Source organism: Aptenodytes forsteri, unplaced genomic scaffold (genome assembly GCF_000699145.1).
Source record: "Aptenodytes forsteri isolate BGI_AS27 unplaced genomic scaffold, ASM69914v1 Scaffold193, whole genome shotgun sequence".
NCBI lineage: Eukaryota > Metazoa > Chordata > Aves > Sphenisciformes > Spheniscidae > Aptenodytes > Aptenodytes forsteri.
In genome coordinates this window covers 8,613,400-8,629,032 of record NW_008795405.1, presented here as the reverse complement: position 1 = coordinate 8,629,032, position 15,633 = coordinate 8,613,400, and the positions used below count along the sequence as shown (strand labels likewise).

General features: G+C 36.2%; 1 protein-coding gene across 1 annotated transcript in view; it reads left to right on the top strand.

The window, feature by feature from the left end:
- The first annotated feature begins 8,080 nt into the window (after nt 1-8,080).
- EML5 (echinoderm microtubule associated protein like 5) overlaps nt 8,081-15,633 on the top strand; it is a 96,568-nt gene continuing 89,015 nt past the window's right edge. The window contains exons 1-4 of the mRNA XM_019472448.1: nt 8,081-8,085; nt 9,975-10,134; nt 13,658-13,756; nt 14,302-14,370. Of these exons, the coding sequence (XP_019327993.1) occupies nt 8,081-8,085; nt 9,975-10,134; nt 13,658-13,756; nt 14,302-14,370 (333 nt within the window). The remainder of the gene's footprint in view (nt 8,086-9,974; nt 10,135-13,657; nt 13,757-14,301; nt 14,371-15,633) is intronic.

Sequence of the window (15,633 nt, the reverse complement as noted above, 5' to 3'; positions counted from 1 at the left end):
GGAAATTTTTCATTTGCCTTTTACATTGTGTTGACTATAGGATGTATTACAATTTAGACTTCCTTTGGCTTCATACAAGATACACTGATTAGACATTTGACATAAAATTATATGTAAATAAAATGCTTGATGCAGGTGAAGAATTCAACTGAACAGAAGAGAAGCGAAACTGAGGCAAAGGACCAGGCCTAATAATAAAGCAAATGCGTCCAAGCTGAAAATCATGTTTGCAAAGTGCTCATAGTAAAATCATTGTGTTCTCACCTCTAGCTCACACTTTTCACTCCTGATTACATGTTGTATTTTTTTCTTTACCAGAATTGGAGAATGAAATTTGTAGATATGACACAGTTTTATAACAATGTTCTAAAAGACTAGATGGAAAAGAATTATTTTACTGCTTTGCTTCTTTCTATTTATGTGGCACATTTCTTGTGACTAAATCTAGTTGGATATAATGTTAAAAATAACAGTAACCCTTCAATTTTCTGAATTATAGGGTGACTTATTTTAATAATAAAGCTCCAGAAAATGTCAGACTGTGAGGTAGGTGCATGCAAACATTATCCATACATACAATTGGGAAAAAAACCCAAAACATACTTAAGGGTAGAAGTCACTTAAAAACATTTATGCATTTTAGTCATTTAAGGTGAGTAGTGGTGAGATGTCTCTATTTTATCAAGACAGCATGCATGCAGAATGAGTGGATTAATTCTATGTTTTAGTTAGCTGACAACTGTATAAACCTTCTCCTGGCTTTTAGAACTGTGTTAATCCTCGTTCCCTGCTTATAATCCCTCTACAAGAGCAAGCAAGGTGAACAATGCTTTATCTTAGATCAAGACAAGGCATCTGACAGTATTTGGAAATTGCCTGAAGATGTATTGTGGTGAGTGTGACATTTTAAGCTAAATAGTCTTCCAGAGTACTTGGGGAAATAACAGGAAAATTTGAAGAACTGGGAAATGTTTGGTTTGGTGTTTTTTAGATCGAGGTTACACTTCAGATGATATTTGCATTTTTAGTTACAGGTTCCTCTTTTACTTATTGCTTTATCAATTGCTGTTTCTTCTACCATAGAAATTAATACCATAAAAATGAATAGCCTTTGGAACATTATTCAGTAATAAATTAATTTATAAATAATCGTGATTTTATCTTTTGCAGGTTACAGTATACATGACATTACCTCATTGGGAATAGTCAACTGGATCAGTATTCTTGAGATAAACATAATTTTAGAGCAGAAGAGTTGTATTTTCTTGAAAGTGTTGCTCATGAATGCTCTTTATCCATCTTCTCCATTTTAGTGGCTTTTAGTAATTAAGTTTGTGAGCCCACATGTGCAACAGCTTTCATTGCCTACCAAATACACATTGACCTTGGAGCCCCTTCAGTATTCTTGCATTTTCCCATGCTTCTTTCCTGTTTTGTTTATGCTTCTGGTACATGTGGGGTTTTTGTTTGTTTTAGCAGACAGTCTTTCATGTAAATACTTCTGCTCTGCACTGTCCTGGTTTCGGCTGGGATAGAGTTAATTTTCTTCCTAGTAGCTGATACAGTGCTGTGTTTTGGATTTAGTATGAGAATGATGTTGATAACACACCGATGTTTTAGCTGTTGCTCAGTAGTGCTCACACTGGGGGGGTGGCCGCTGCTTGGGGACTGGCGGGGCATCGGTCGGTTGGTGGTGAGTGGTTGTTTTTCATTTGCATCACTTGTCTTTCTTGGGTTTTATTTCTCTCTCTCTTTTCGTTATTTTCCTTTTCATTACAATTTATTGCTGTTGTTGTTATTATTATTATAATATTTTATTTCAGTTATTAAACTGTTCTTACCTCAACCCATGAGTTTTCTCACTTCCGATTCTCTCCCCCATCCCACAGTGGGGGTGGGGAGCGAGTGAGCAGCTGTGGGGTGCTCAGTTGCCGGCTGGTGTTAAACCGCAACATGTGGCCTCCATCACATTTTTATAGTTTTTCTAAATAATGGTTCAGATGTTGACCCAACTTCAAGTGGTATCTTGGCTCATTTCACCTTTCTGGGCATGAAGTTAGATGCTGGGATGATGAATTTGAGACAAGTGTTATAGATGTCCTTGGCTTTCATTTTCTGTAGGAAAACACCTCTGACTAACACCTGCAGAACACCTGTAGGCCTGGTGTTCTCAAGAGCTCGGGAGGAAATCTATTGTATCTGCAGTCTCCAGGGTTGGCAAGATAAAGATCGTCTTAGTGCTCTCTTCTGCTCTAAACCTTCTTTGGTTGGTAATGAAATACAGTCCATTGAAGCACAGAATATTGTGCTTATCTCAGCTTATTTCCCTAGCAGCTCTGCCAGTGCCTTCTTCCCACCATTCCTTATTTTAAACCAACTGCTAATTTTATCAGGGTGACCTTTCTGTATAAAAGAAAAACTTTTCAAAAGTTGTTACTAATTATTTTGTGACACCACTCTTGAATCTTATTCAGATTATAAGTTCTCACATATTCAGATAAGTTTTTCATAATATATGCCATAGGAGAGAAGACTGAATTGCTGTTTAATCTACTTGTTCAGAAATATGAAAGAAAATTGTACAATCTGCGATTCCCCGGTTTCCCCCCCCCCCCCAAGTAATACTAGAAGATCTAGTATAAATTTTAAAAATAATAGAAGGAAGATTAATCTAGCAGTTAAAAACTGTTGTAAATCTCTTATGGAGAAGAAGCAAACAGTAATGACTGGATGAAGGGTTGTTTGAAGGGTTTTACCATGATAGTGAAAGATTTAGAAACAAGAAAAGTTTGTACCTCAAGGAAGTTTATTTAGTTAACTTGTGAGGTCAGAAGCATCCAAAATAACCTTTTTCTGGAAATAATTTTTTGAAATTTCCCTGGTTAAAAGATTTGAAGTAAACGCCTCTTTGACCTTAAATCATTTATTCTGTATATTTCTAATTCAGCAAACAGTGCAATGAGTTTTCGTGCACTGAAAAATGAGAGTGATTATAACTGTGATAAGAATTTTTGTCATTCAGTTTCCCTTTCTAGCCTGTATTTCATTGCAAACTTTATTTGAAATTAAATCTGTTCTGATTTTATAGCCATACTTGTCCCACATACTTGTCCACATAATTAAGTGGCTACAGCATGATAATCTCTACTTAAGCTAATTAAGTAGTTTCTTAGCTTGTAAACTGGTTAGAATGGGAAGTCAGTATTTCCACTTTAATTTTAGGCTGCCTCAGTTTTTTAATCTATGATCATTTTGTAGGCTTGTATACTTTTCACCACTTGTATTCAGGAGTGAAGAACTGGTTTCTAACTTTGTGACTGACAGATCTGAACCAAATCATTTAATAGTGCTTGCTGATTTGTTAAGGGATCTCTTTCAGGTCATCAAATGTAGTGACCTAAAGGAGCTGAATAGCTGGACTGCCTCCCTCTTAAGTTATTGACAGCTGATTGCAGTACCTCTTCTTTCTGGAGATCTTGCTCTTCTGTATTTTTTTTCCTTTTTTTCTCTTTTTTGTTGCTGGGGGGGTTATGTTATGTTGATTGCAGTACCTCTTCTTTCTGGAGATCTTGCTCTTCTGTATTTTTTTTCCTTTTTTTCTCTTTTTTGTTGCTGGTACTGGGGGGGTTATGTTTGACAGTTTATATCTAATAATGGTTTAAAGAATGAGTCTTAAGTCCTTGCATTGTCTCAGGAGGAAAGAAAGAAGATGGATATTTTTTTAGGTGGGATTCCATTCCTTGGTTACTTTCAGGCTTTAGTATGTCACATTATTGTACCATCAGTTATTATAATCAGAATTGCTTCTTCCATATGAATAGCTAGTAAAAGACAATAGGACATTGTCTTAGCAAATTTATTTGCAAATCATTTTGGAGTATATGATATTTCTGCCTTTTCTGCGAGAAGAGTTTTTTGCTAGGAAAATTAAAGTAATTTTGCTGCCTTCTTTTTCAAGGAACGTGTTAGAAAAGAAACTTTCCTCAGATAGTGAAAACCTGGTGATGAAAGTGTCAAGATCATGTAGAATTTGGAAAAAAACAGCACCCCGTACTCAGTCAAAATAAGAGTTCTCCTATTGGCACTGGCACTGGCAAAATCATATTTGAAAAGAAGGGGAATATCTTTATTTTTAATCTCTTCTCTAGAGATGGTAACTCTTTTACTAGAAAGCTTAAGCCAATCCTTTCCTCAGCAGTGGAGGATGAGACTATGCAAGGCAAAAATGGGCATCTGTGTGAAGTGGCATATAGTTCCCAGAATCTTTTTCCTCAATTTTCATATTTGATGAGTTGGGAACTTTGCATCAGTGTTACTGTACTCACTCTCTAACTCTTCCCTTTTCTTTGAAGTTCATCTGGTCCTTCCCCCCCCTCCCCAGCTTCTGCTGAGTTTTGGAACAGATAGGAGCCCAAAGCGATTTTTAGGATTCTCCAGGTTGATTATAAATGTTTCTTGTTAATCTAAAAACATTCAGATCCGAGAGGGGGGAATATGGAATGGTAATGAGATAAACTGCAGCTGGGAATAATCAGTGTACAGTTTTAGTCCACCCTCCCTGTCTCTAGTTCAGACTCTCTTACTTTGAAGTTGCATGCTTGTACAATTTAAGGAATCTTCAGAAAGCTATATTTGACATTACTGGTGCTATGACAATAACTATATGGAAGACCCAGTAGTGATGCTCCATGATGAGTACTGCTTTGTTTCGTCTACGGAAAGTAAGTGTGCTCTGACTTGATCTATTTACATTTTGAGGAGAGGTGTTTGCTGATTACAGCTCTTTCTGTTTTAACAACTTAAATAGTATGACAGAAATGGTTTGTAGCTTCTCCTGGTTATTCTTTCTGGGGAAATATGGATAAATGGCAGCAAATAAGAAAATATCCACAACTATATGTAAAATGTCTGTAAACATATAATGACAATATTTTTCTGTATTTACTCATAGAAATAATTTCACACTTTAAATTAATAGATACCTGAGATGCTCTTATTTTACTGCAGTGTTCTTTCGTGCATTTTTACTGGTGCCCTAGTTTTATGAAGCTCAGGAGTAGTCACATGAATATATTCTTGGATTTTCATCCAATATTGTTGCTAAGGAAACATCATCTTTAATACTGTATCCTTGTCTGCAGCTTGTCTGTATTAATCAATGCCTGTTAATGCTCAGCACAAACCAAGTAAAGATGGAAAAATCTTAATTTCTTTTATAATAAAGTAGTTTATTACAGACTGTTCTCCTTCAGGATCCCCTGCCACTACAAACCTCACACAAATTGGAGGGTCATGTCCATGTCTCTGGTCTCGTCCCAAACAGACACAGTATGGACAGTTTTTATACTTTTTTTTTATATGCTGCCATTAATATTTAATATCATTAATCTAACATAGGTATTGTACAGTGCATGGATCTGGTCAAAATGGTGGGAATGCTTACATACTGCTCCAAAAGGGAGAAAGAACCTTTTCTGTATGAAGTATAAAAGAGGAGCTTGAATGCACTAAATTGAGAAACATACCCCTTTTCAGTATACTGTTAAAATTGTAATACTGTATTTCAGCCTGCTTTGAATATCTATCTAGGGAAAGACCTGTCAGTCAGAGGTATCAGTGGAAATCTCAGTTCTCTACAGATCCAGCTATTTGGTTTGTTGCAATAGTGACAGGCAGATTTTTCAAATTTTCTACTTCTGAACTCTTCTGAGAAGTATCGAATTTTATAGCCAATTTCAAAATTAATTTGACTTAGCAGTTTGTTAGCCTAATTCCTGCTTTGTTTCATGGTCACATTTGCCTTTTGGACATTTTCCTTCATATCTGCCTCTTCAGAGATGCTATGTTAGATCTAACATCTGTTCTTGAAAAGCCCAGGTCAGAAAGGCCAGAGGCAAGCAAGAAGGCCTGAAGAACTTGTCTCATTAGGAATATTTGTTTCCTTTTTTGGACAAGCAGCGATATCTCATTCATCAGCTTAGTCATCCTTCAAGGAAGAGGGAAGAAATCAGGCACAAGTTTACAGTCTAGCTGTGTGGGCTAGATGCAAGCACAGTTTCAGCAGTCTAACCTGGATAGGTCATCCCAGCTTTCATCACCACAGCAGTAAATGGAACATGAGTTCTCTCCTTCTGAGTGCAGAGCTTCTCGTTCCACTAAGCAATCTCCTCCTTCTCCCTAGGAGAGAAAATGCAAGAAAATCTGTGTGAGAGGGTCAGTGTACTTAAGTCCACAGAGCCCACACGAACAGATTTGGAAGCTGTCTTAAGACCTGAGCCACACTCACGCTTTTCTGCCTATCCTCAGGGACTGACTGGATGGATAGTAAGCAACTACTTTAAATACCACCCCAATAGTTGTATGCTATTAACACCTCTGTAGAGGTGACTTGGAGATCTTACCTGGGGTATCCAGAGACAACTTGCACTCATTGTTTGAGCCTGTTTACTGCATCACGCCCATGAGTCAACGTAGTCCCTCTATAGCAAATGTTTATGGTTATCCATTTCCGGGCACCCATTCTAGTTATATCTTTTTCTTTCTGCACCTAAGAAGCTATTTAAGGTGCATTGCTCAGGGCTGTTTTAATAATGAAAGTTCCTGAATATGTGAGTTGTATCAATGCTTTTACTCTAGAGGTTAGACCAAGATACTATATTTTTGTATTAATTGCTATGCCTGTAAGGATTGCTTAATCACTCATGATCCAATGAAAGAACTGAAAAGGGTCTCCATATTGCTTAAAACTGGAGTCTAATCCTCGAGTTTTGATCAGGACTCAAAATTTCAGACCTGGAATTCTGCATGGTGCCCTATGGGTGTAATAATAGCCAAGACTTGAATATTGAGGAAAAGCACCTTCTTACCATTCGCGGTTCATATGAAAATCATGTAAATAAGTGTGGCAGGTTTTTTTGTTAGTGTTGGTAATAGAAATAGCAGTCCCTTGACTCTTTCCATGCTTCCCTTTTCTGTCTGTCCTGATAGCCAGTGAGATAAAATACTTGCAAGTAGTACTTCAACCTATGCTTTACTCCTTGGTCTGGAAGAAATGGTGAGGGAATGTACTTTCTTCAGCCACTGCCAACAGCTCTGCTGTTCACTTTCCCTGAAATCCCTGCATATTGGCATTTTTTAAAAAAGCTTGCTGTTTTAAAAGATTTATTGTATATTTATTTTCTTCTGCTTTCAGTGACTGTCTAGAAAGGTTGTTAGCGATTTACTATAGAGACTGAAGTGATAGGGGAAGGACATTGATAATTCTGCAGTGTTTTCTGTTGTGATTAAAATACAGGCTTTGGATCTTAATTTGTGCTGCATTATTCCATATCAAGGCAGAATTTGGGCTCAGTTGTTTAAGCCAGTATTTTATACCATGATATAGAAAGAACTAATACTGTGATATTGCTATTAGTTAACATTTGCCATTTATTAATTAGAGAGGAAACATTCTCTATATTCACCTAGTATGCTTCAAGTGGAATTAGTTGGCACACTTGAGCTAGGATGACATTTTTCTGGCTCTTGGTAGTGCCTTTACTGTTGTCCCTTCCATCTCTGATGCGTTGCGTTTGTTGCTTCTGGTCTTTAGTTAGAAACATGCTAAGCTAATTTTTGGTTGCTGGAAAGTGTTTTGTAAGGTGTGGTGTGGGGGTGCTTTTGCATGTGTGCGTGTCCAGGGTGGTGCCTGAGCGTTTTTCAAAGTTGCAGTTGTGGGGTGGTTTTCACTTGCCTGAAACTGCACAATGCTCTAATAGCAGAGTTAAGTACACTATTGCAGTGGTCGTGAATCAGTCATAAGACTGCTGTGTTTTTACTTTTTCTCCTAGTTTCCGTCTCTTTTTTTTTTTCCTTACCTATTCTTTTCAATTCCTTTCTCTTCTTGAATTTCTTTATTGTCCATGTGGTCTTATCTCTCCCTCTCTGTGGTGTCATTGTAAAAATTAGATCATTTTGAATGCAGCATTTTCTCCCCCTCCAGATGTTTTTCCTTTTTTCCCCATGCATACACCATCTGCTTGTGTGTGCTCTGGGAGATGTGCAGGTGTTGGTCAGGATTAGGTGACAGAACTGAAGTGAAATGTGGTAAGTTTTGCCTGCCAGCTGCTTTCTGCATTGTTTTTTAATTATGAAGTTGCTCTGTCAAATAAAGAAGGAAGGGAAGAACCAGAGAAATAACTCTGGAATTGAAGAGAAGCAAAGTGGGGAAATGTTGGTTGCTTGATCCTGGTGCTGAGGATAATATGGAGTAGCATTATCTTTCCCATAGAAAAGTTGAAAGGTCCAGAGGCTTTTTACGTTTTGGAGAAATTTTGCAGTTAAAGGTTCCTCTCAGAGTTGTGGAATTTGTCAAGCAGTATCAACCAACTGAAATGCTATATGAAAATAGAAAAAATATAAAAGTGTGTTGCATAGTGTAGTATGAATTCATGAAATATTAAGCAACTTCTAACATGGTTTTCTCTTGCTCTTTTTGTATTTAACAAATGTATACATCTTTTGAGTTAGATCTTTTTTCTGGTCATTTCCTGATTAGCTTTATCCTGGCTATTTCTTCTATGTTTATAGACTCCCCTTGTCTCCACCCTTTGAACTTCATTTATGATGTTGCATAGTGTAGTATGAATTCATGAAATATTAAGCAACTTCTAACATGGTTTTCTCTTGCTCTTTTTGTATTTAACAAATGTATACATCTTTTGAGTTAGATCTTTTTTCTGGTCATTTCCTGATTAGCTTTATCCTGGCTATTTCTTCTATGTTTATAGACTCCCCTTGTCTCCACCCTTTGAACTTCATTTATGAAAATCTGCGTTCAGGTATAAGATCATCTTACCATTGGAAAGTGATCAACCTTTCTCCTGTCCAAGTAATGTTGAGAAGATAAATATGTTGTTAGTGGTTCTGTCCAGCAGTCTCTCGAGATCATTACTCTATGATTAGTTAGGGGAGGAAATTTTTTAGCCAAATGAAAGAGCCAACTTTTGAAATTTTATCTTCCTGACTCACATGTGGTATTTCTCGTGTAATTTTGGACAGCTGTACCTAGTCTGTGTAGAATGTCATCAAGTAGCTTGTTTGGGTTTCTATTAGAACATATTCTTACTTACTTTTCTGTATTATGAAATATGAATCTTCAGACCTCATGTCCTCCCTTGCAGCTTGCTTGCATAAACAAAACAAAAAGCTGTCTTGCTGACTAGCGTGCTTTCTAGCTTGGTCCCAGAGTTGACAAAACACTTGTGATGATCCTCTGTGGACTTTGAAAGACTCTGAAATACGAACTATAAGAACATTCTCTGCAATGTTAGAAATCTGAAAAGTTAATAATTATTCAAAATCAACTATTCCCAATTGTTCTGTATTAAAATTAAGACATTTAAGATAAAATTCATTTCACTTCAGTTTAGTCATCTGAAGTCTAGTCATAACATCTAGTCTAAGCTAGTCATGCTTTGGCTTGCTGTATGATCAGTGGAGAGATAGCTTCAGAAGGCTATTCAATCCTCTCATAAAAAGGATGTCAAGTAGTATGTGGAGTGAAGTACTTCTGGAGATGCATATCTCTCTCCATTGATGATAGATGTGTAGATAGCTAAACACTAACTTTTGTTGTCCATCCTTTGTGTTTTTAAATGTTTAATAAATAGAAAGGGAAAATAGGTATTTCTATAGTGCATGAAAATCTGACGTAATTTAATAAACTCTGTATTTTGGAACAGAGGATTAATGACTTATGCAATTAGTTTAATTGGAGAAGGCTTGAAGGTTCAAATTCAAGAAAGGTGGTGGCACGTACTGTATTAAGGGAATTTTACAGCTCTTGTGGAATCTGTGATACAAAATGATTTGTTAGTATCTACTATCAATGGGAAAATATTGTAAAATCATTTTAAAGGAAAAATATTAATGCAACCAACTTGGCAAATGTAAAAGTTTCATGCAAAAATATTTTATATCTTTTTCTTCGGCAGCCTTGCTTTGCATCCTGAACGTGTGTTGGTGGCAACAGGTCAAGTTGGAAAAGAACCATACATCTGCGTGTGGGACTCGTACACTGTGCAAACTGTATCTGTTCTGAAAGATGTTCACACACATGGTATAGCTTGCTTGGCTTTTGATTTAGATGGTCAGGTATGTAATTAATATTCTTTTTTCAAACACTTAAATTGTTTATCTGTCAGAAATCTTGTTATGTAGCTTTTTCTTTTTTTTAGGAAGTGTATTGACTCACAAATATGTGGCAAGAAAAGTATAACTTCAAAAGAGTTTTGAATGAGATGAGGTGGTAGGGAGATTCTTGTGGTCTGTGGGCCACAGTTCAGGGTTATACCAAATGGTTGGAGATAGTGGCCCTCCCCTGTGCAGGGGCATGTCTTGTGCACAATGTGATGGCAATCCTGTTGTGTTACTCATCTTGGACTCCAAATGTCTTCAGGCAGTATCCCCTTCTCTGTCATGCATTTTGCATGCGTTGATGGCTCTCCACATTTTGATTGTTTGTTCAGACTCATGTATCCTGGATCTAAGAGTCAAGAAAAAGGTTTTACTGGATTCTCATTTTGTTACTTTAAAACATTCTCTGAGAGTAAATTGGTTCTCAGAGCTGCTACTTACAAGGGAGATCATTTTTACCAGACACTTGCTCCTATGAATAAAGAGGCTTTCTTGATTGACGTATTAGAAATGGAAAATACACATTAGATAGCAGCTGAAGAGGTATTAGCCGTGCGAGTCCTTTCTGCAGTTGTGCTCTCCTTGTCTTATGCAGCATTTCTTCCCCTCCCCCTTAGCCTTGCAATGTGATGTTCAGATTTAGCTATATTCTCAGTTCCATTTGCTTGCTAAAAAGGTCAATATCTGTTACTTACTACTGCTTTCTCAAGTGAGGATGTATTTGTAGAGACCAGTTGCTGTCCTTATTAAGACAATATCAAATGGAGCTCTATTGAACACAAATAGAGGAAAGCCTAGCTGTAACTTGTTTCTGTTAAAACGTGTTGTAATTGTTGTAGGGAGGTTTTGAGTTTGTTGGAATGATCTACAAATTTTATCATTTAGGTTTCTCATTGTTTAGAGAGTCAACTTCTAGAGTCAGCTTCTTTCTAGAACATCATTTCTACTTGACAGCGATATCTTTTCTCTACGTTGTTCTTGTCTGTGTAAACTCATGTCACTTCCTCACTTGAACAGCCTTAATAATTTAAAGTCAAAATGTATCTAATTAGGATTGAAGTCCCCTAACTCATTTTTAGAATGCAGTTACTCATCCTCTGTGTGTGTTGGAGAGATTTGAATGTAGATCTGTGATTTGTTCTAGGAGTACCCAGTACTGATTCTTATAAAGCCATAAATGGTCAGAATTTAGGCAGTCCACTTTTCTCAGCTTTTCCATATGATCACCTTTTTTGTGCATTTGTTAGAATTTTGTAGTCTCAAAGGAAAGCTGGATACAGGTTTTTCAAGATCTGTGTCTCCAGAATACAGCAAAACACAAATCCAGTTCAGAAAGATCTACAAAATATGTTTGTGTACATCTTGCTTATCCTTTTAAATCCAAGTTTGTCAGAGTCCCTGACCAGTCTCTTTTAGAGGGTTGATATTAAACATACTTATTTGATATATTTGGCGTTATATGGGATTTTGATTTAGTAGAGTGATACAGCAGTATACTGAAATCACAACACCAGCAATTGCAATATACAGATGAATCACAAGAAAAAGTGGTTCCTATTCCTGGTCTCTGTATGATCACTGTCACAATGCTGGGCATCTCCAGTCACCAGGAAGGAATATGTGGATTGAAGTGAGGTCAAGCCCATTGCCCTCTTCAAAGTTTATTAGTTGTTCAGTTTTTATACTTCATGTTGGGCTGTGCCACATACACACTCTCCTCCCCACCCCCAACTGATCTGTCTAGCTCAGGAAGACATTATTTATTATTTATTTATTATCCTCTCTTAATTGTCTTGGGGAACCTGATGATTTACTGGTGCAGCTGTCTTACCCAAAACCAAGGTTACCCTCCAGTCTCCCTGGTGTTGAGAGAAGTTCAGCTTGCTTTATGGTGCATTCTTCCCTGAGCTCACTGGGTTTTTTTGTGCTTCTCTGAGCTCTACTCCACTGTGGGGGTGTGCTGGTTGGTAAGAAGATTTTCTAGTTCTTAGGAGAACCAAGAACATCATTTAATCTCCCTTTTTGCGAAGTCGTGTATTGGCTTATGGAAAGGCATCACCCAAATATTTTGTGATGGGTATGCAGTAATTGTAAAACTAGTCTGCATTTACACCTCTCATTCTGCAGTAGGACTGGAATTGAACTGGTTGGAAGTGTAGCTGGAATTGAAACTGATGTTCCTTCCGAGAATGTTTTCAAGGATGGAATAGGAAGGTTGGACTTTGCAGTATTGGAAAAATTGAAGTTGGCATTAATAAATAGGGAGCATGGATAGCAATTGTATTGTTTCTTTTTCTTCTCAGAATCTTGGAACTTTTCAGGCAGTAAAGAAATGATGTTATTGGGAATAGATTTCTGTCTTTGGGAAAAAATTTACTTAAGTTTGGGGTTTGGTTTGGCTTTTGCAAACTCACTTTGATAATCTACATAGGAATTGAACCTAAATTTTGCTTTAATGTGTGTAGGTATTAACTGCTGAACAGTGAAAAAAACTTTGTCCTAAAGATTTGCAAAGCTTTTGTTTATCAAAACTAAGATGTCACAATTCATGCATAAACTGAACAAAAAGACTTAATTTTCTTTCAAAACAAAACTCAAAATCACTCAGTTTCTTTTTATCTGATCTTTAATGCTGTTAGTCTTTCTGTTGAGAATTTCTTTAGGAAAAATAACATTTTGACTGGTTAACATATAGTAAAAGTGGACTGTTCGTCAATGTGGTCAATGATTTGTGTCAAGAAATCTGTGCAAAATATCTTCACAGTTGAAGACAAGACAGGCTGGAGAGCATAGGAGGATCTCAAACTTTTGTTTTTCTGTATTTTCTTGGAACAATCTTTTTGTCCTTCCTCATTTTACAGTTTAACTGGCTTCAGACTCCTCCTGAGTATTAAAGACTTCATAAAATTTGTATATTTGGGGTCTTGTTGGATTCTGGTTTGAGAAAGGATTCAGAAAGGAATAGTTACTCATACATGTTTTGAAGAATCAGGCAAAAGACTCTTAAAGCTTTTACCTGTTTTTAATCTTTTTCTGATTCCAGGAAGATTGAAGAAAATACTTTTTCTTTGTATCTCCTGAACTTGTAAAATAAAAACTTAAATTCTTCAAGGTATATGTAATTAAAGGTAAACACATGTAGCTTCATTAACGTCAGTGAGATTATTCCTTTTTGCAAATGTCTCCTGGCTGCTGCTTGCCATGTGTGCTATATGTAATTATATATATTAAACATTATAAGTCAGAAATCTATTGTTATCCGAGAAGATCTTACTTCTTTACGATCACGGTGTCATAACTGAAGAAACGCATCTATGGAAACTTTGGCATAAGATGATGTATCTTTAGTTTTCTTATATATCGAAAGGTAGCTATTGCTTCTAACTCAAATATGTTATGAATTTGTTATCATTCAAAATGATGACTCTAGCTTTCATTAATATACTGAGTTATTTTTCTTATTTTATTTGGACATTTTTAGCGTTTGGTCTCAGTTGGTTTGGATTCGAAAAACACAGTTTGTGTATGGGACTGGAGAAAAGGAAAATTGTTATCAATGGCTCCTGGTCATACAGACAGAGTAAGTATAACTAAGGAATTTGAGTGTCAATGTAATTTTAGTTTGTTAAACCATGTCTGTATATATATACTAGAGCTATGTCTGAACAAAAAACATTTTATGTTTTAGAAATTGAATTTGCATAAAGCTTGGATATGTATTAAGATATGTGAAGATATTTAAGATATGTACATTTATTTCTAAAATAAATTGTGTAACTCACTGTTTATTTGTGTATGGTTTATTGAGACTGTAAGCATGTAGGGGAAGTGCAAAATTAATGCACTTCCTAGACCCTAATCCCCATATGGGAAATTGAAATGCAAATAATTTCTTAAATTTTTCTAGTCCGTAAACAAACCTTTACGTTGTTTTATCATGTGTTGTAATTAACTCTAGGAAAAAAACCACAAACAGAACTAATATGAGCTATACATTGCAATCCAGTAGTTCCATTTAAAGCATTTCTAGCTGTCTGTTAATTTGCTACAAGTTTTTACTGTTTTAACTGTCCCATGCTAGAAAGGCCATCTCTGCTGACATCCTTGGGGGTTTTTTTTGTGCAGATATTTGATATTTCTTGGGATTTGTACCAACCAAACAAGCTCGTCAGCTGTGGCGTAAAACACATCAAGGTAATGAAATAAATGTCAATTCATAAAATATTTAAGCTGCAGTAGTTCATACTCTCTAAAATATATAAAAATAGAATCTAAAAGGAATATATAATTATAATATGAAAGGTCCTCTGTAAGAATAATGTTACTTCTTAGGAACTGCAATCACGGATCACACCTGACTACATTAGACATTTTACAAGATATATCTAGTGGAAAACAGACCATCTCTGCTCAAAAGAGTTCATGCCCCGACAGAAGGAGTGCAGAAGGAATGAAGCAGTTGTCAGTAGCATTGTATGTAATGTTCGTAATATAATTTAAAATTTAGGTTGTCTAAAACATGCTGTTTGAAATCCCAAGTAGCATAAGACAGGATGCACACGTTTAAGGTGAGTCCAGGTACTCAAGTTTCTGATTCTTGAACAATTAATGAATTGTTACACTGCAGAGGTGAAATGAGTTGAAAAACCATTTCTTACATTTTGAGAGAGCATGGGGATACAGTGGAAAGAGAAAGGAAAATGCTTGATCTTTCTTTTAATTCTTTTCTTTTCCCTGCTGTTATTCCTACCTTTGTCATTTTGAACATTTGAACATTTTGAACATTTGAACATTTGAACTCTGTACCTGTTACAGGATTCATAATTTGGACAGTTCATGTCTTTTTCAAGCAGAGAGTTTCTATAAAACACTCTGCTTTGATCCATGTACCAACTGCCGAGCAGAAACAGCTTCTTTTTCAGGTTTAACTCTGTCAGCAGGATTATCGATGCTTGACTGCCATCAAATATGTTTCCTAAAGCCACAGCGTTCTCCCATGCACTGTCTTCTGTGTTACCACATAACAGCAGTAGATGGCAGCTTGAAAGTTCTGTATTGCTCCTATGTGTAGGTTCCTATGGTGGGAAAAATGTGTTGCTTTTTATCCAGTGAACTTTTAGATTAGTATTTATTAATGGTTTATTGGAAAAAGTGTTCAATGTGTTGGCTAGATTGCATACATCTCTAATTTAGCATAGTGTTTAGCGTGTCATTTACAGATTTCCATGAGCTTGATTAATAATGATCCTTTTTTCTACTTCAAGATCTAAAAGGACCGTTATGCCAGGAGTGAGCTAGTATTTGCCAGCAGTGATTTAGTATATTTAAGGTGGCTTTATGATGTCAAAACATACCTATTTAGATAAGCAAAAGTTTATTTGAGCAACTTTCAAGGCTCTACGAAGCCTTTTTAAATAACAATAGCATTTTAAAAATAATTGGTGTTTCCTTTGAGAA